We start from the raw sequence: 20038 nt of genomic DNA on the forward strand, positions 1-20038 counted from the left end.
ACAACCAGAAACGGTCGGTCCAACTAGTTGGGAAAATTAAACTTGTTTGATTTTCCCAACTAATCGTTCAGGTGTAGGGGGAACTGTCCCCCCAACTGAACTACAAGTAGGCGGACACTGGCCAGCAGTGTCCGCCTACTTCTGTCACGAGTCTACAACCCAGGATCCCCGGCAGTGGCAGCACTGTGGAGCAGGAGCCAGGAGGAGGTTCAGGGGCAGCTGTGGCAGTTCATCACTGCTGCCGAGCTGCCCCTGTCACAACTGACCCCAGGCAGTGGTAGCGGAGCTGGAGGAGGACCAGGGGCAGCTACAGCAGCACATCACTGTTGCCGGGCTGCCGCTGTCACAGGACACCCAGCAGTGGCACCCCTCCCGCGATCCCCCGTAAACGCGGCACCCCCCACACCCCACCCATGATCGCTGCACCCCTGCACGCCACCCCCGATCACTGGCTCCCCAACTGCGGTCGCAACACCCCCGCACCCCACCCATGATCGCGGCACCCCCCCGCAGCTTACCCGCGATCGCGGCACCCCCCGCATATCACCCGCGATCGCGGCACCCTCCGCATATCACCCGCGATCGCGGCACCCCCCGCATATCACCCGCGATCGCGGCACCTCTGCTCCCCTCCCTTCCCCTCCTGCAGTCACTGCCCCCCCAACATCGCGGCACCCTTTCCCCGCCACCACCACCAGGGCCAGCTCCAGCCAGCGGTGACAGCAGCGGAGGAGACCGGCGGCAGCCAGCGGTGACAGCAGCGGAGGAGCCCGGCGGCAGCCAGCGGTGACAGCAGCGGAGGAGCCCGGCGGACAGCAGCGGAGGAGGCCGGCGGACAGCAGCGGAGGAGCCCGGCGGCGGTAAGCAGCACTACTGGGGGCATAACTGTATCTGGCACTGGGAACTTAACTGTATCTGGCACTGGGAACATATCTGTATCTGGCACTGGGAACATATCTGTATCTGGCACTGGGAACATATCTGTATCTGGCACTGGGGGCATATCTGTATCTGGCACTGGAGGCATATCTGTATCTGGCACTAAGGGCATATCTGGCACTGGGAACATATCTGTATCTGGCACTGGGGGCATATCTGTATCTGGGGGCATATCTGTATCTGGCACTGGGGTCATAGTTGGCACTGGGTCATATCTGTATCTGGCACTGGGGGCATATCTGTATCATCACTGCTACCGGGCTGCCGTAGTCACAGGACACCCAGAAGTGGCACCCTCCCGCGATCCCTGCAACCCACACATTATCACGGCACCCCCGCATCTCACCCGCGATCGCGGCACCTCTGCACCCCACCTGCAGTCACTTCCCCCGAGATTGCAACTCACCTGCACCCTACTGGCAATCGCGGCACCCCTTTCCCGCCACCAGGGCCAGCTCCAGCCAGCAGTGCCAGCAGCGGAGTAGTCCGGCGGCAGCCAGCGGTGACAGCAGCGGAGGAGCCCGGCGGCAGTGAGCAGCACTACTGGGGGCATATCTGTATCTGGCATTGGGGGCATATCTGTATCTGGCACTAGGGGCATATCTGTATCTTGCACTATGGGGGCATTTGTGTATCTGGCACTATGGGGGCATTTGTGTATCTGGCACTATGGGGGCATTTGTGTATCTGGCACTATGGGGGCATTTGTGTATCTGGCACTGTGGGGACTGATGTGAATCGGCGAATATTCTCTGTAAAGCGCTGCGGAATATGTGTGCGCTACATAAATAACTGGTAATAAATAAATAAATAATAAGATTTTACTCACCGGTAAATCTATTTCTCGTAGTCCGTAGTGGATGCTGGGGACTCCGTAAGGACCATGGGGAATAGACGGGCTCCGCAGGAGACTGGGCACTCTAAGAAAGATTTAGTACTACTGGTGTGCACTGGCTCCTCCCTCTATGCCCCTCCTCCAGACCTCAGTTAAGGCAACTGTGCCCGGAAGAGCTGACATTATGAGGAAAGGATTTTGGAATCCAGGGTAAGACTCATACCAGCCACACCAATCACACCGTATAACTTGTGATAAACTTACCCAGTCAACAGTATGAACCACAACAGAGCATCAACAATGGATGCCCACATAACATAACCCTTTATTAAGCAATAACTATGTACACGTATTGCAGAAAGTCCGCACTTGGGACGGGCGCCCAGCATCCACTACGGACTACGAGAAATAGATTTACCGGTGAGTAAAATCTTATTTTCTTTAACGTCCTAGTGGATGCTGGGGACTCCGTAAGGACCATGGGGATTATACCAAAGCTCCCAAACGGGCGGGAGAGTGCGGATGACTCTGCAGCACCGAATGGGCAAACACAAGGTCCTCCTCAGCCAGGGTATCAAACTTGTAGAACTTAGCAAATGTGTTTGTACCCGACCAAGTAGCTGCTCGGCAAAGCTGTAATGCCGAGACCCCTCGGGCAGCCGCCCAAGAAGAGCCCACTTTCCTTGTGGAATGGGCTTTCACTGATTTTGGATGCGGCAAACCAGCCGCAGAATGAGCCTGCTGAATCGTGCTACAGATCCAGCGAGCAATGGTTTGCTTTGAAGCAGGAGCACCCAGCTTGTTGGATGCATACAGGATAAACAGCGAGTCAGTCTTCCTGACTCCAACCGTCCTGGCTACATAGATCTTCAAAGCCCTGACAACATCAAGCAACTTGGAATCCTTCAAGTCACGAGTAGCCGCAGGCACCACAATAGGTTGGTTCAAATGAAAAGATGACACCACCTTCGGCAGAAATTGCGGACGAGTCCGTAATTCTGCCCTGTCCATATGGAAAACCAGACAGGGGCTTTTACATGACAAAGCCGCCAATTCTGACACACGCCTAGCCGAAGCTAAGGCCAATAGCATGACCACCTTCCACGTGAGATACTTTAGCTCCACGGTCTTAAGTGGCTCAAACCAGTGGGATTTCAGGAAACCCAACACCACGTTGAGATCCCAAGGTGCCACTGGTGGCACAAAAGGGGGCTGAATATGCAGCACTCCCTTAACAAACGTCTGAACTTCAGGAAGAGAAGCCAGTTCCTTTTTAAATAAAATGGATAGGGCCGAAATCTGGACCTTTATGGACCCCAACTTCAGGCCCATAGTCACTCCAGACTGTAGGAAGTGCAGGAACCGGCCCAGCTGGAATTCCTCTGTAGGGGCCTTCCTGGCCTCACACCAGGCAACATATTTTCGCCATATACGGTGATAGTGTCTTGCTGTCACGTCCTTCCTAGCCTTTATCAGCGTAGGAATAACTTCCTCCGGAATGCCTTTTTCTGCTAGGATCCTGCGTTCAACCGCCATGCCGTCAAACGCAGCCGCGGTAAGTCTTGGAACAGACAGGGCCCCTGTTGCAACAGGTCCTGTCTGAGAGGCAGAGGCCATGGGTCCTCTGTGAGCATTTCTAGCAGTTCCGGGTACCAAGTCCTTCTTGGCCAATCCGGAACAATGAGTATTGTTCTCACTCCTCTTTTTCTTACGATTCTCAGCACCTTGGGTATGAGAGGAAGAGGAGGAAACACATAGACCGACTGGAACACCCACGGTGTTACCAGTGCGTCCACAACTATCACTTGAGGGTCTCTTGACCTGGCGCAATACCTTTGTAGCTTTTTGTTGAGACGGGACGCTATCATGTCTACCTGTGGCAGTTCCCATCGATTTGTAATCTGAGTGAAGACTTCGTGATGAAGTCCCCACTCTCCCGGGTGGAGGTCGTGCCTGCTGAGGAAGTCTGCTTCCCAGTTGTCCACTCCCGGAATGAACACTGCTGACAGTGCTTGCACGTGATTCTCCGCCCAACGAAGAATCCTGGTGGCTTCCACCATCGCCACTCTGCTTCTTGTGCCGCCCTGGCGGTTTACATGAGCCACTGCGGTGATGTTGTCTGACTGAATCAGCACCGGTTGGTTGCGAAGCAGAGGCTCCGCTTGACTCAGGGCGTTGTATATGGCCCTTAGTTCCAGGATAATTATGTGCAGACAAGCCTCCTGACTTGACCACAACCCTTGGAAGTTTCTTCCCTGAGTGACAGCCCCCCACCCTCGGAGGCTCGCATTCGTGGTCACCAGGACCCAGTCCTGTATGCCGAACCTGCGGCCCTCAAGAAGGTGAGCACTCTGTAGCCACCACAGAAGAGACACCCTGGCCCTCGGGGACAGGGTGATCAGCCGATGCATCTGAAGATGCGATCCGGACCACTTGTCCAACAGATCCCACTGAAAGATCATCGCATGGAACCTGCCGAAGGGAATGGCTTCGTATGATGCCACCATCATTCCCAGGACTCGCGTGCAGCGATGCACCGACACCTGTTTCGGTTTTAAGAGGTCTCTGACTAGAGTCACGAGCTCTTGAGCCTTCTCCGCCGGGAGAAACACCTTCTTCTGGTCCGTGTCCAGAATCATGCCCAGAAAAGGCAGACGCGTTGTAGGAATCAGCTGCGACTTTGGGATATTCAGAATCCAGCCGTGCTGTTGCAACACTTCCTGAGAGTGTGCTACGCTGATCAGCAACTGCTCTCTGGACCTCGCCTTTATGAGGAGATCGTCCAAGTATGGGATAATTGTGACTCCTTGCTTTCGAAGGAGCACCATCATTTCTGCCATTACCTTGGTAAATATTCTCGGTGCCGTGGAGAGCCCAAACGGCAACGTCTGGAATTGGTAATGACAGTCCTGTACCACAAATCTGAGGTACTCCTGATGAGGTGGATAAATGGGGACATGCAAGTAAGCATCCTTGATGTCCAGAGATACCATAAAATCCCCCTCTTCCAGGCTTGCAATGACCGCTCTGAGCGATTCCATTTTGAACTTGAATCTTTTCAGATAAATGTTCAGGGACTTTAAATTCAATATGGGTCTGACGGAACCGTCCGATTTCGGTACCACAAACATTTTGGAATAGTATCCTCTTCCTTGTTGAAGGAGGGGAACCTTTACCACCACCTGCTGGAGATATAACTTGTGAATTGCCGCTAACACTACTTCCCGTTCCATGGGGGAAGCTGGCAGGGCCGATTTGAGGTAACGGTGAGGGGGCATCACTTCAAATTCCAGCTTGTATCCCTGAGACACAATCTGTATAGCCCAGGGATCCACCTGTGAGCGAACCCACTGGTGGCTGAAATTTCGGAGACGCGCCCCCACCGCTCCTGTGGAGCCCCAGCGTCATGCGGTGGATTTAGTGGAAGCCAGGGAGGACTTCTGTTCCTGGGAACTAGCTGTATGGTGCAGCTTCTTTCCTCTACCCCTGCCTCTGGCAAGAAAGGATGCACCTCTGACCTTCTTGCTTCTTTGTGATCGAAAGGACTGCATTTGGTAATACGGTGCTTTCTTAGGCTGTGAGGGAATATATGGCAAAAAATTTGACTTCCCAGCCGTAGCTGTGGAAACTAGGTCCGAGAGGCTGTCCCCAAACAATTCCTCACCCTTGTAAGGTAAAACCTCCATGTGCTTTTTGGAGTCGGCATCACCTGTCCATTGCCGAGTCCACAGGACCCTTCTGGCAGAAATTGACATTGCATTTATTCTAGAGCCCAGTAGGCAAATGTCCCTCTGGGCATCCCTCATATATAGGACAGCGTCTTTTATATGCCCCAGGGTCAGTAAAATGGTATCCTTGTCTAAGGTATCCATTTCCTCAGACAGATTATCTGTCCATGCTGCTACAGCACTACACATCCAGGCCGACGCAATTGCCGGCCTCAGTAGAGTACCTGAATGTGTATAAACAGACTTCAGGATACTTTCCTGCTTCCTATCTGCAGGATCCTTTAGGGCGGCCGTATCCTGTGACGGCAGGGCCACCTTCTTAGATAAGCGTGTCAGAGCTTTATCTACCCTAGGGGAGGATTCCCTGCGCACCCTGTCCGTTGTCGGGAAAGGGTACGCCATAAGTAACCTTTTGGAAATCAGCACTTTCCTATCGGGGGAATCCCACGCTTTTTCACATAATTCATTTAACTCATGTGAAGGGGGAAAAGTCACCTCTTGCTTTTTCTCCCCATGCATATAAACCCTCTTGTCAGGGACAGGGTTTACCTCTGATATGTGCAAAACATCCTTCATTGCTATAATCATGTAGCGGATGGCTTTAGCCATTTTAGGCTGCAATTTTGCATCATCACCATCGACACTGGAGTCAGAATCCGTGTCGATATCTGTGTCAACAATTTTGGATAGTGGGCGCTACTGAGACCCTGACGGCCTTTGCGCTGTAGGATCAGGCATGGGCTGAGACCCCGACTGTCCCAAGGCATCAGCTTTATCCAACCTTTTATGCAAGGAGTTTGCATGATCATTTAAAACCTTCCACATATCCATCCAATCAGGTGTCGGCACCGTCGGCGGAGACACGTCATTCATCTGCACTTGCTCTGCCTCCACATAGCCCTCTTCGTCGAACATGTTGACACACGCATACCGACACACCACACACACAGGGGATGCTCTATATGAGGACAGGACCCCCACAAGGCCTTTTGGAGAGACAGAGAGAGAGTATGCCAGCACACACCCCAGCGCTATATGACCCAGGAATATCACAGTAACTTAGTGTTTACCCAGTAGCTGCTGTATATATGATTAATGCGCTAAATTTATGTGCCCCCCCTCTCTTTTTACCCTTTCTACCGTGAGTCTGCAGGGGAGAGCCTGGGGAGCTTCCTCTCAGCGGAGCTGTGGAGAGAACATGGCGCTGGTGAGTGCAGAGGAAGAAGGCCCCGCCCCCTCAGCGGCGGGCTTCTGTCCCGCGATTTTGTGTGAAATTAATAGCGGGGGCTCATGCATATAACAGTGTCCAACTGTATATATGCTGCTTTTCCCAGGAGGTACTTAATTGCTGCCCAGGGCGCCCCCCCCCCCCCTGCGTCCTGCACCCTACAGTGACCGGAGTGTGTGGGTTAGTGTGGGCGCAATGGCGCACAGCTGCAGTGATGTGCGCTACCTCATATGAAGACAGGAGTCTTCTGCTGCCGATTTTGACGTCTTCTTGCTTCAAACCGCCGGCTTCTGTCTTCTGGCTCTGCGAGGGGGACGGCGGCGCGGCTCCGGGAATGGACGACCAAGGTTAGGTTCCTGTGGTTCGATCCCTCTGGAGCTAATGGTATCCAGTAGCCTAAGAAGCGCAACCTAGCCGCAGTTAGTAGGTTTGCTTCTCTCCCCTCAGTCCCACGTAGCAGAGAGTCTGTTGCCAGCAGAAACTCTCTGAAAATAAAAAAACCTAACTAAAATACTTTCTTATTAGCAAGCTCAGGAGAGCTCACTAAAATGCACCCAGCTCTGTCCGGGCACAGATTCTAACTGAGGTCTGGAGGAGGGGCATAGAGGGAGGAGCCAGTGCACACCAGTAGTACTAAATCTTTCTTAAGATTGCCCAGTCTCCTGCGGAGCCCATCTATTCCCCATGGTCCTTACGGAGTCCCCAGCATCCACTAGGACGTTAGAGAAAAATATGTGTATCTGGCACTATACTAGGGGGTTAGGTGTATCTGGCAATATACTGGGGACATGGGCCCTCATTCCGAGTTGATCGCTCGCTAGCTGCTTTTAGCAGCCGTGCACACGCTAAGCCGCCGCCCTCTGGGAGTGTATCTTAGCTTAGCAGAAGTGCGACCGAAAGGATCGCAGTTCTGCTGCAAAAAAATTTCAAGCAGTTTCTAAGTAGCTGCAGACCTACTCCTAGCTTGCGATCACTTCAGACTGTTTGGTTCCAGTTTTGACGTCACAAACACGCCCTGCGTTCGTCCAGCCGTTTTACCCGGCATGCCTGCGTTTGCATCCGACACGCCGGCGTTTTTCAGCACACTCCCTGAAAACGGTCAGTTACCTCCCAGAAACACCCCTTTCCTGTCAATCACTCAGCGACCAGCAGTGCGACTGAAAAGCACCGCTAGACATCGTTTGTTGTGAAAGTACGCCACGCGTGCACATTGCGTACCATACGCAGAAATGCTGATTTTTTTTGCCTGAACGCTGCGCTGCGAACAACGGCAGCTAGCGATCAACTCGGAATGACCACCATTATATGGACATTGGGCCTGATTCAGACCTGATCGCTGCTGTGCGTTTTCGCACAGTGGATGATTATCGATAGATGGCGTATGCACTGCAATGCTCACGCATGTCACCAAACAACAACAGGCATAGCCGAATAGAAATCAGCATCTTTTTTTATTGCTAGGCGTACGCAGTTTGACAGGAAGCCGGCATTTGGGGGGTGGCAACTGTCCATTTTCTGGGAGTGTCCGGAAAAATGCAGGCGTTCCCAAGCGTTTTCAGGGAGGGTGTGTGATGTCAGCTCTGGCCTGATCAGCCTAATGGTGAATGAATTGTGAACCCCAACAGCAGCTCAGTCTTCCCTTCCCACACCCACCTCATCCTGACTTTTGTGCCCTAACATCACCCACCACCTGAAGTACTGTAGGCAGGCACTGTCCGCCTACTTCGGTGACATCACAAGTTGGACAGAAGTTGGCAGGTTGGTTGGTCTGATGAAAAGTTGGTTAGATGTGTGGTGCACTGATGAAAAGTTGGTTAGATGTGTGGAGCACTGATGAAAAGTTGGTTAGATGTGTGGAGCACTGTTTTTGTTGGACAGACAAGTTGGATGGTTGGAAGTATGGAGTGTTAGAGAAAAGTTGGTCTGATGTTGGTCTGATGTATGGCTAGCATAGGAAGTACTGTGCAAACGTTTCATGCAGGTGTGATAAAAAACACTTCAATGTAACAATGCTTTCAACAAAAGTGTTAATAGTTTATTTTTCTCAATAACAAAATACAAAGTGAGCTAACAGGGAGGCGTCTGATAATGACCCAAATATACAACCAATATCATTAAGAACTATCTTCAGTGTAGTGAAGAAGAACAAGGAGCCCTAGAATTGATGATCTGGCCCCACAGAGGCCTGATCTCAACATCATTGAGTCTGTCTGGGATTAAATGAAGAGACAGAAGGATTGGAGCAAGCCTACATCCATAGATCTGTGGTTAGTTCGCCAAGATGTTTGGAACAACCTCCCTGCCAAGTTCATTCAAAAACGGTGTGCAAGTGTACCTAGAAGAATTGATGCTGTTCTGAAGGCAAAGGGTGGTCATACCAAATAATGATTTGATTTAGATTTTTCTTAGATTTAGATTTTTCTTAGGTACATTAACTTTGCATTTTGTCAATTGATAAACTATTAAAACTTCTATTTTTGAAAGCACTCTTACTTTGCAGCATTTTTTTCACACCAGCCTAAAACTTTTGCACACTACTGTAGGTGGGTAAGGAGAGGGTAATAGCTTTGTAGGAATGGGTAAGTAGTTTAAATTGCATTCTAAAAATGAAGCCAGTGTAGGCAGAAAATAAAGGTCAGCAGATTTAAGGACAAACTGAAGAGAGAGGCAGGTGAGATAATGTTGCTGCAGCCAAAGCAGGAAATTAGGCAATGGACCAGTGTTTTGACGGGTCTAATTCTATTGATGTCCAGAGACGGAAAGACAGAAGTTGGGAAGGGACTGGATGGGGGTGGTATGGCTGACCGGCGGTCAGCAGACCGACGCCAGGATCCCGGCAGCATACCAACGTCAGGATCCCAGCAGGGAGGGGCGCTCGCCACGCTGCTGTCGCTACGGGTTCTATTCCCACTCTATGGGTGTTGCGGATACCCACGAGTGGAAATAGTCCCTGTTGGTCGACATGCTGACAGTCGGGATAGTGAGGGGGCGGGATGTTGGTGGAGGTCATGTGACCGTAACCACCCGACTGGATATGGGGAGTGAATTGGAGTGCATATGTATGGCAGAGGGATGAATAGAAAGCTCACACAGATGCTGAAGGGAGAAAGCAAATACCAGAAGGATGCATAGGGAGAGAGTGCACATAAATAGCAAGAGGCCATAGAGAGTGTAAACAGGTGAACGTAAGGAAGAGCAAATACAAATATTGGAGGGTCACAGAAGAAATGCAGAATGGCTGTAGGATCATAGAGGAACAACCAATCATGTAGCAAAAGAGTAACCAAAATGTGTCCCTCCAACTGCTGTGGAACTACACATCCCAGCATAAACTGCCATAGTTTTGGCACGCCCTATAGTAAAGCTGTGGAAAGGCATGCTGGAATGTGTAGTTGTACAGCAGACGGAGGGCCGCATGTTGACTTCCCATGATGTAGAATATCACACTTACATACATCTTGAAAATATTTTTTACATGAGGAATTAAACCTTTTAATTTGAAAGAGATTAATACTAATAATAGTGTAGTGCGGTGGTTATCAAACTGGGTGCCTAGGCACCCTGGGGTACCATGGGGAACGTGCAAGGGTGCCCTGGTTTGGTGGTCCAGGACCAATTACAAAATTATTTATGGTGAATGTAATAGGTAAACTCAGTGCTTATGGATGACATATAAACACAATTTACTTAATTGAATATTTTTTTTCTGAATGTCTCAATAAGAAACCTTTGGCTTAGGGGTGCCGTGAAAAAAATTCTGATACTCTAGGGCGCCGTGGCTCAAAAAAGTTTGAGAACCACTGGTGTAGTGTATATTATAGTGTATATTATCATCTTGTATACCTTAGTTTTAACTCACTAAAGCTTCCAGTCTTCTAATATAATATGTAGAAGCACAGATAAAAGAGCAAAAAGGAAAATTAAAGGCATGTAAGAAATTGGTAACAGTATCACCTTCGGACTCAATAAAAGTACATACAGATGTGTCCTCATACATATTGGCTAAATACGGCACACATCAGGAGACGCCTGGAGTGAGAGAGCGGACAGGTCCCGTGCAACTCTGTTAGCATTGTGCCGCTTTTTTTTTGCCGAAAATGCATCTTATTCGCATTGCTATGCGCATAAGACACACAAGCAGACTGATTAAAATGATATGCGGCATGTCTATATTCTCTGTGTGACCGCGTCCGTACAGTATCTATATACAACATGCTTAATTGGGCATTACGGATGGTGTAATGGTTAGCATTACTGCCTTCCAGCACTGAGGTCATGGGTGTGGAGTTTGTATATTCTCCTCGTACTTGTCTGGCTTTCTTCCGTGTACTCCAGTTTCCTCCCACAATCCAAAAATATACTGGTAAGTTAATAGAATTCCAACAAAGCTAACCCTTGCATGAATGTGTGTGCGTGTACATGTAGGGAATATAGATTGTAAGCTCCACTGAGGCAGGGACTGATGTGAATGGCCAAATATTCTCTGTAAAGCGCTGCGGAATGTGTGCGCGCTATATAAGTAACTGGTAATAAATAATAAAATAAGAATTTACTTACCGATAATTCTATTTCTCATAGTCCGTAGTGGATGCTGGGGACTCCGTCAGGACCATGGGGAGAATAGCGGCTCCGCAGGAGACAGGGCACATCTAAAGAAAGCTTTTAGGATCACATGGTGTGTACTGGCTCCTCCCCCTATGACCCTCCTCCAAGCCTCAGTTAGGTACTGTGCCCGGACGAGCGTACACAATAAGGAAGGATCTTGAATCCCGGGTAAGACTCATACCAGCCACACCAATCACACTGTACAACTTGTGATCTGAACCCAGTTAACAGTATGATAACAAACGAAGTAGCCTCTGAAAAGATGGCTCACAACAATAATAATAACCCGATTTTTGTAACAATAACTATGTACAAGTATTGCAGACAATCCGCACTTGGGATGGGCGCCCAGCATCCACTACGGACTATGAGAAATAGAATTATCGGTAAGTAAATTCTTATTTTCTCTAACGTCCTAGTGGATGCTGGGGACTCCGTCAGGACCATGGGGATTATACCAAAGCTCCCAAACGGGCGGGAGAGTGCGGATGACTCTGCAGCACCGAATGAGAGAACTCCAGGTCCTCCTTAGCCAGAGTATCAAATTTGTAAAATTTTACAAACGTGTTCTCCCCTGACCACGTAGCTGCTCGGCAAAGTTGTAATGCCGAGACCCCTCGGGCAGCCGCCCAAGATGAGCCCACCTTCCTTGTGGAGTGGGCCTTTACAGATTTAGGCTGTGGCAGGCCTGCCACAGAATGTGCAAGTTGGATTGTGCTACAGATCCAACGCGCAATCGTCTGCTTAGACGCAGGAGCACCCATCTTGTTGGGTGCATACAATATAAACAACGAGTCAGATTTTCTGACTCCAGCTGTCCTTGAAATATATATTTTTAATGCTCTGACAACGTCCAGTAACTTGGAGTCCTCCAAGTCGCTAGTAGCCGCAGGCACCACAATAGGCTGGTTCAAGTGAAAAGCCGAAACCACCTTAGGGAGAAAATGAGGACGTGTCCGCAGTTCTGCCCTGTCCGAATGGAAAATCAGATATGGGCTTTTGTACGATAAAGCCGCCAACTCTGAAACTCTCCTGGCTGAAGCCAGGGCCAGTAGCATGGTTACTTTCCATGTAAGATACTTCAAATCTACAGATTTGAGAGGCTCAAACCAATGAGATTTGAGAAAATCCAAAACTACGTTTAGATCCCACGGTGCCACTGGGGGCACAATCGGGGGCTGTATATGTAGTACACCCTTGACAAAAGTTTGTACTTCAGGCACTGAAGCCAATTCCTTCTGGAAGAAGATTGATAAGGCCGAAATTTGAACTTTAATAGACCCCAATTTGAGGCCCATAGACAATCCTGCCTGCAGGAAATGTAAGAATCGACTCAATTGAAATTCTTCCGTTGGGGCCTTCTTGGCTTCACACCACGCAACATATTTTCTCCAAATGCGGTGATAATGTTGTGCGGTCACTTCCTTCCTAGCCTTAATCAAGGTAGGAATAACTTCCTCTGGAATGCCCTTTTCTTTTAGAATCCGGCGTTCAACCGCCATGCCGTCAAACGCAGTCGCGGTAAGTCTTGGAACATACAAGGTCCCTGCTGAAGCAGATCCCTTCTTAGAGGTAGAGGCCACGGATCCTCCGTGAGCATCTCTTGAAGTTCCGGATACCAAGTTCTTCTTGGCCAATCCGGAGCCACTAGTATTGTTCTTACTCCCCTTTTCCGAATAATTCTCAGTACCTTTGGTATGAGAGGCAGAGGAGGAAACACATACACTGACTGGTACACCCATGGTGTTACCAGAGCGTCCACAGCTATTGCCTGAGGGTCTCTTGACCTGGCGCAATATCTGTCCAGTTTTTTGTTGAGGCGAGACGCCATCATATCCACCTTTGGTTTTTCCCAACGGTTCACAATCATGTGGAAAACTTCCGGATGAAGTCCCCACTCTCCCGGGTGAAGGTCGTGTCTGCTGAGGAAGTCTGCTTCCCAGTTGTCCACTCCCGGGATGAACACTGCTGACAGTGCTATGACATGATTTTCCGCCCAGCGAAGAATCCTTGCAGCTTCTGTCATTGCTCTTCTGCTTCTCGTGCCGCCTTGTCTGTTTACGTGGGCGACTGCCGTGATGTTGTCCGACTGGATCAACACCGGCTGACCCTGAAGCAGCGGTTTTGCCAAGCTTAGAGCATTGTATATCGCTCTTAGCTCCAGTATATTTATGTGAAGAGACGTCTCCAGGTCTGACCATACACCCTGGAAGTTTCTTCCCTGTGTGACTGCTCCCCAGCCCCGTAGGCTGGCATCCGTAGTCACCAGGACCCAGTCCTGTATGCCGAACCTGCGGCCCTCTAACAGATGGGCACTCTGCAACCACCACAGGAGAGACAACCTTGTTCTTGGTGACAGTGTTATCCGCTGATGCATGTGCAGATGCGATCCGGACCATTTGTCCAGCAGATCCCACTGAAATGTTCGTGCATGGAATCTGCCGAATGGAATTGCTTCGTAAGAAGCCACCATCTTTCCCAGGACTCTTGTGCATTGATGTACTGACACAGTTCCTGGTTTTAGGAGGTTCCTGACCAGTTCGGATAACTCCCTTGCTTTCTCCTCCGGAAGAAACACCTTTTTCTGAACCGTGTCCAGAATCATTCCCAGGAACAGCAGACGTGTTGTCGGGGTCAATTGAGATTTTGGAAGATTCAGAATCCACCCGTGTTGCTGAAGCACTACTTGGGTTAGTGCTACACCGACTTCCAGCTGTTCTCTGGACTTTGCCCTTATCAGGAGATCGTCCAAGTAAGGGATAATTAATACGCCTTTTCTTCGTAGAAGAACCATCATTTCGGTCATTACCTTGGTAAAGACCCGAGGGGCCGTGGACAAACCAAACGGCAGCGTTTGAAACTGATAATGACAGTCTTGTATCACGAACCTGAGATACCCTTGGTGTGAGGGGTAAATTGGGACATGCAGATAAGCATCTTTTATGTCCAGGGACACCATGAAGTCCCCTTCTTCCAGATTCGCTATCACTGCTCTGAGTGACTCCATCTTGAACTTGAATTTCTGTATGTACAGGTTCAAGGATTTCAGATTTAGAATAGGTCTTACCGAACCGTCCGGCTTCGGTACCACAAATAGTGTGGAATAATACCCCTTTCCCTGTTGTAGGAGGGGTACCTTGACTATCACCTGCTGAGAATACAGCTTGTGAATGGCTTCCAATACCGTCGTCCTTTCTGAGGGAGACGTTGGTAAAGCAGACTTTAGGAACCGGCGAGGGGGAGACCTTTCGAACTCCAACATGTAACCCTGAGATACTATCTGCAGGATCCACGGGTCCACCTGTGAGCGAGCCCACTGATTGCTGAAAATCTTTAGTCGACCCCCCACCGCTCCTGAGTCCGCTTGTAAAGCCCCAGCGTCATGCTGATGGCTTTGTAGAACCCGGGGCGGGCTTCTGGTCCTGGGCAGGGGCTGCTTGCTGCCCTCTCTTACCCTTTCCTCTGCCTCGCGGCAGATAAGACTGTCCTTTTGCTCGCTTGTTTTTATAGGAGCGAAAGGACTGCGGCTGAAAAGACGGTGTCTTTTTCTGTTGGGAGGGGGTCTGAGGTAAAAAAGTGGATTTGCCGGCAGTTGCCGTGGCCACCAGATCCGATAGACCGACCCCAAATAATTCCTCTCCTTTATATGGCAATACTTCCATATGCCTTTTGGAATCCGCATCACCTGACCACTGTCGCGTCCATAAACTTCTTCTGGCAGATATGGACATCGCACTTACTCTTGATGCTAGAGTACAAATATCCCTCTGAGCATCTCGCATATAAAGAAACGCATCCTTTAATTGCTCTAGAGTCAATAAAATACTGTCCCTATCCAGGGTATCAATATTTTCAGTCAGGGAATCCAACCACACTACCCCAGCACTGCACATCCAGGCTGAGGCTATTGCCGGTCGCAGTATAACACCAGTATGAGTGTATATACTTTTCAGGTTAGTTTCCAGCCTCCTATCCGCTGGATCCTTGAGGGCGGCCGTATCAGGAGACGGCAACGCCACTTGCTTTGATAAACGTGTGAGCGCCTTATCCACCCTAGGGGGTGTTTCCCAGCGCGTCCTAACCTCTGGTGGGAAAGGTTATAATGCCAATAACTTCTTAGAAATTAGCAGTTTTCTATCTGGGTTAACCCACGCTTCATCACACACGTCATTCAATTCCTCTGATTCTGGAAAAGCTACAGGTAGTTTTTTCACCCCCCACATAATACCCCTTTTTGAGGTACCAGCAGTATCAGAGATCTGCAAAGCCTCCTTCATTGCCGTGATCATATAACGTGTGGCCCTGTTGGAAAATACGTTTGTTTCTTCACCGTCGACACTAGATTCATCTGTGTCGGTACCCGTGTCGACTGACTGAGGTAAGGGACGTTTTACAGCCCCTGACGGTGTCTGAGACGCCTGAGCCGGTACTGACTGGTTTTCCGGCCGTCTCATTTCGTCTACTGACTTTTGTAATGTACTAACATTATCACGTAATTCCATAACTAAAGCCATCCATTCCGGTGTCGACTCCCTAGGGGGTGACATCACCATTACCGGCAATTGCTCTGCCTCCACACCAACATCGTCCTCATACATGTCGACACACACGTACCGACACACAGCAGCCACACAGGGAATGCTCTAATCGAAGACAGGACCCCCTTAGCCCTTTGGGGAGACAGAGGGAGAGTTTGCCAGCACACACCAAAAGCGCTATAAATGTATATAAACAACCCTAAAAGGTGTTGTTTTTGTTATAAGCGCTTTTAATATATAAATATCGCCAATTTATGCCCCCCTTCTCTTTGTTACCCTGTTTCTGTAGTGCAGTGCAGGGGAGAGTCCTGGGAGCCTTCCTCACAGCGGAGCTGAGCAGGAAAATGGCGCTGAGTGCTGAGGAGAATAAGCTCCGCCCCCTTTACGGCGGGCTTTTCTCCCGGGTTTTGAGAAATCTGGCCTGGGTTAAATACATACATATAGCCTTAATGGCTATATGTGATGTATTCTTTGCCACTAAAGGTATTTAATATTGCTGCCCAGGGCGCCCCCAGCAGCGCCCTGCACCCTCCGTGACTGGTCAGTGAGAAGTGTGTAGCAACAATGGCGCACAGCTGCCGTGCTGTGCGCTACCTTCATGAAGACTGAAGAGTCTTCTGCCGCCTGTTTCCGGACCTCCGATCTTCAGCATCTGTAAGGGGGGTCGGCGGCGCGGCTCCGGGACGAACCCCAGGATGACCTGTGTTCCGACTCCCTCTGAAGCTATGTCCAGTAGCCTAAGACTCCAATCCATCCTGCACGCAGGTGAGTTGAAAATCTCTCCCCTAAGTCCCTCGATGCAGTGAGCCTGTTGCCAGCAGGACTCACTGAGATTTAAAACCTAAAAAAACTTTTTCTAAGCAGCTCTTTAGGAGAGCCACCTAGATTGCACCCTGCTCGGACGGGCACAAAAACCTTACTGAGGCTTGGAGGAGGGTCATAGGGGGAGGAGCCAGTACACACCATGTGATCCTAAAAGCTTTCTTTAGATGTGCCCTGTCTCCTGCGGAGCCGCTATTCCCCCCATGGTCCTGACGGAGTCCCCAGCATCCACTAGGACGTTAGAGAAATAAAATTTCTATGCAAAAACTGTAGCATAGCATTTTGTATGCAGATACAGCCGCGGTCACACACAGCATATAGGCATGCCACATATCATTTTTATCAGCAAAAGCGTATTGTGTGTCCTATTTCGCTTCGTGAATAAGATGCATTTTAATGGAAACAGTAGGTACGAAAATACTCAGCGCAACCAAGCCACACCTTGGCATGGCGTGACTAGAAGAGCTTTTTAAAGTGCACGGATACTAGATGTATGTTGACATATCTATAACAGAAACAAAAAGCACAGTATCCTGCAATGTTGGAGATGCACAATGTAATGAAGCAGATAATAATAATAATAATCATCACTTTATTTTTTAAAGTTATGCACATACACAGTATATTAACAATTGTTTTTGCATTATTTTGGAACCAATATGCCCCAAATTTTAATGAAATACAATTTGGAGTATACCTAGGTAAGTGCAGAGCATGCATGTTATTGTTATTTAAATGGTGTGATCACATGTCTCAGACACAAATGGTTGAGTTCCGCGGATTAAAGATTAAAGCATGTGTGTGTGTCTGTGTGTGTGTGTGTTATAATATATCTCTCAAATACATTAAAATGGTATCAAACTGTAAGGCATAATGAGACTAACGAAAATGAGACGCCAAAATAAAAAGCATCGATAGGTATCAGTGGACACAAATTATGTTTCTACAGCATTAAAAGTTGTAAGCAAACTATGTTAAAACTTAACACAAAAAGTGACTATACCTGGGGAGCCCAGGCTAATAAGAGAGTAGAAAGTCTGCTAGACACAATCCATGTGAGAACAGTTTCTCAGAATACTGGTACTTTATGCTTGCCCACAGCTACACTAGCAGCAATTTGCACCCATCACCTGATCGCATTATATAATGCTGTGTAATTAGATAGTTTTTGTTAGCCTTTGCTAATGAAAACGTTTCCACTTACACGCATTGTAATAATGATACATAAGCATGGACAGAACAATATAAAGAAACAAACAAGAGAGGCCACGTGGTAAGCAACATGCATGCTAAACAAATATACATATATGCAGAATAAGTTTTAGGAGACCTGTCTACAGTTAGATGGAAGTGCAGAAACCTCCACAATGAATATTGTAATAGGAAATGGTCCTGAAAAATGTACACATACCTTTAAGGTTGTTTAGGTCCTGAAGAAACTTCCTGTAGTTTGTGATACTCATGGCCACCTCTCAGAGGTATGCTCTGGACATTCAGTGACCAACCTGTATCTCTGTCACCCAAAGGTAAATGATCCGTGTACAGTCAGCCAAGCTCCAACCCCCACTGTTAAGCAAACACACAGCCACACTGCATCGGGAGGTCATACAACTTACACAAAAGAATTCAGCAAAGTTCTGGATGTAAATCAACCTTTAAACAGATTTACAACAGCCTAGGATACCTCTAACTCACACGTACTGTAAGGTATGATCATAACATACACAAGGAAGTGATTCCATTTACAGTCTGAACTTTACTCTAACAAGGCAAATAATTACATCTAGCCGCAGAGCTACAGTATTAAGCACAAGACCAGAAACATTCCAAATACCCTGCAGTTCTGACCACCAGATCATCCACCTTGTGCACACTTCCTGACTACAACACACAGTGCTGACAGCATCCCAGTATTAAGTATTCAAGGACCAGATGAAATGAAGGGAGCAGTAAAGGGTCTGCACATGTCATAGATAAATGCAAGGGGGGGGGGCTGCTGTATTGGGTTTCTTCACCTGCTCCCAGACAGCTGGCAGACTCAGGAGGGAGATGGTAACATAGAAAGCAGACAAGGGGATTACAGCTGAGGATCATATGCACTATCATTCTATGAAAATAAAAATTATAGCCCTCAAATAGGGAATTGTCAAACTAATCAGTGCCATAAAGAACCTTATTCCAAGAGTAGTTTTGTCGTCCACTAATGGTACAAGGCCCAGCTCAGTGTTTGCCAGAAAGGTAAATGCAGCTTAATCATTGATCAGCTGCCTGTGGTGAACATGCTTTTCCTCTTGAATGTCTGTCCTGCCATTATTAAAAGTAGTGCATCAATCCCAATCCTGTTTTCAAGGCTTGAAGAGAAAATGTTATCCTTTCTATGACATAATGTTATCTCCCTACAACACAAGTTGGGGATGAATTTCAGATGCTGATGTGCCCTTTAGACGCAGAAATCTAAACGCACTACGCACCTCAATGATGTTGGGACAGTATGACTGAAATGAGGCGCAGTGCAATGGCCGTGAGGGGAAGCAGTGGCCAACCTGCTCTGGCCTGGTGGGAAATTAGAATGAAATAGAGAACATTACACATGAGAGAGGCCTTGTTACCTCACTTATTGAACCACCCTTGTATGTACAAGCCTACACTACATACTGGGAAACCAGAATTACACACAAAGATAAAATGGTCATACACAATGGAACAGTAGAATCCCAGTTAGATGGTGCAATATAATTTTACAGCGCATTACACTTTATTCCCAACATTCATCCCTATGTCCTTCCTCATCCACCATCTTTTATATAGTATCCAGTCTCTAGGTCCACAATACTTAGGTTGACACTGTCTAGGTCGACCACTATTGGTTGACAGTAAGTAGGTCTACATGGTTTCTAGGTCGACAGGGACTCTAGGTTGACATGACAAAAGATCGACATGAGATTTTCCACAATTTTTTATTTTTTTAAATTTTCATACTTTACAATCCACGTGGACTACAATTGGAAACAGTAACCTGTGCCAAGCGCAGTAGTAGTGGAGCGAGGCACCTTGCCCGAAACATGGCGAGCGAAGCAAGCCATGCTAGGGGACACTGTGCGCTAATTGGGGATCCTGGTCACTATACGGAGAAAACGACACCCAAAAAAATGCAAAAACTCGTGTCGACCTAGTACATGTCGACCTACTTACTGTCGACCAATAGTGGTCGACCTAGACACTGTCGACCTAAGTGTGGTCGACCTTGCATACCACACCCCTTTCATACAGTAGAAGCAAAAAACATTATATGATGGGTATATTCTCTTAAATATAATTCATTACAAAAAAAAAAAAAAAACAA

At 48.4% G+C, this 20038-nt stretch overlaps 1 protein-coding gene across 17 annotated transcripts in view; it reads right to left on the reverse strand.

The window, feature by feature from the left end:
* MACF1 (microtubule actin crosslinking factor 1) overlaps nucleotides 1–20038 on the reverse strand; it is a 564002-nt gene that overhangs the window by 446111 nt on the left and 97853 nt on the right. The window contains exon 1 of one of the 17 annotated variants that reach the window (XM_063954115.1): nucleotides 18107–18184. The exons of the other annotated variants lie outside the window; for them this stretch is intronic. Coding sequence (XP_063810185.1) covers nucleotides 18107–18158 — 52 coding nt within the window. The 5' untranslated portion in view covers nucleotides 18159–18184. Of the gene's footprint in view, nucleotides 1–18106; nucleotides 18185–20038 lie in introns of those variants that run through there. 17 annotated transcript variants of the gene reach the window in all.

The sequence above is a fragment of the Pseudophryne corroboree genome, chromosome 2 (genome assembly GCF_028390025.1).
Source record: "Pseudophryne corroboree isolate aPseCor3 chromosome 2, aPseCor3.hap2, whole genome shotgun sequence".
NCBI classification, from domain to species: Eukaryota; Metazoa; Chordata; class Amphibia; order Anura; family Myobatrachidae; genus Pseudophryne; species Pseudophryne corroboree.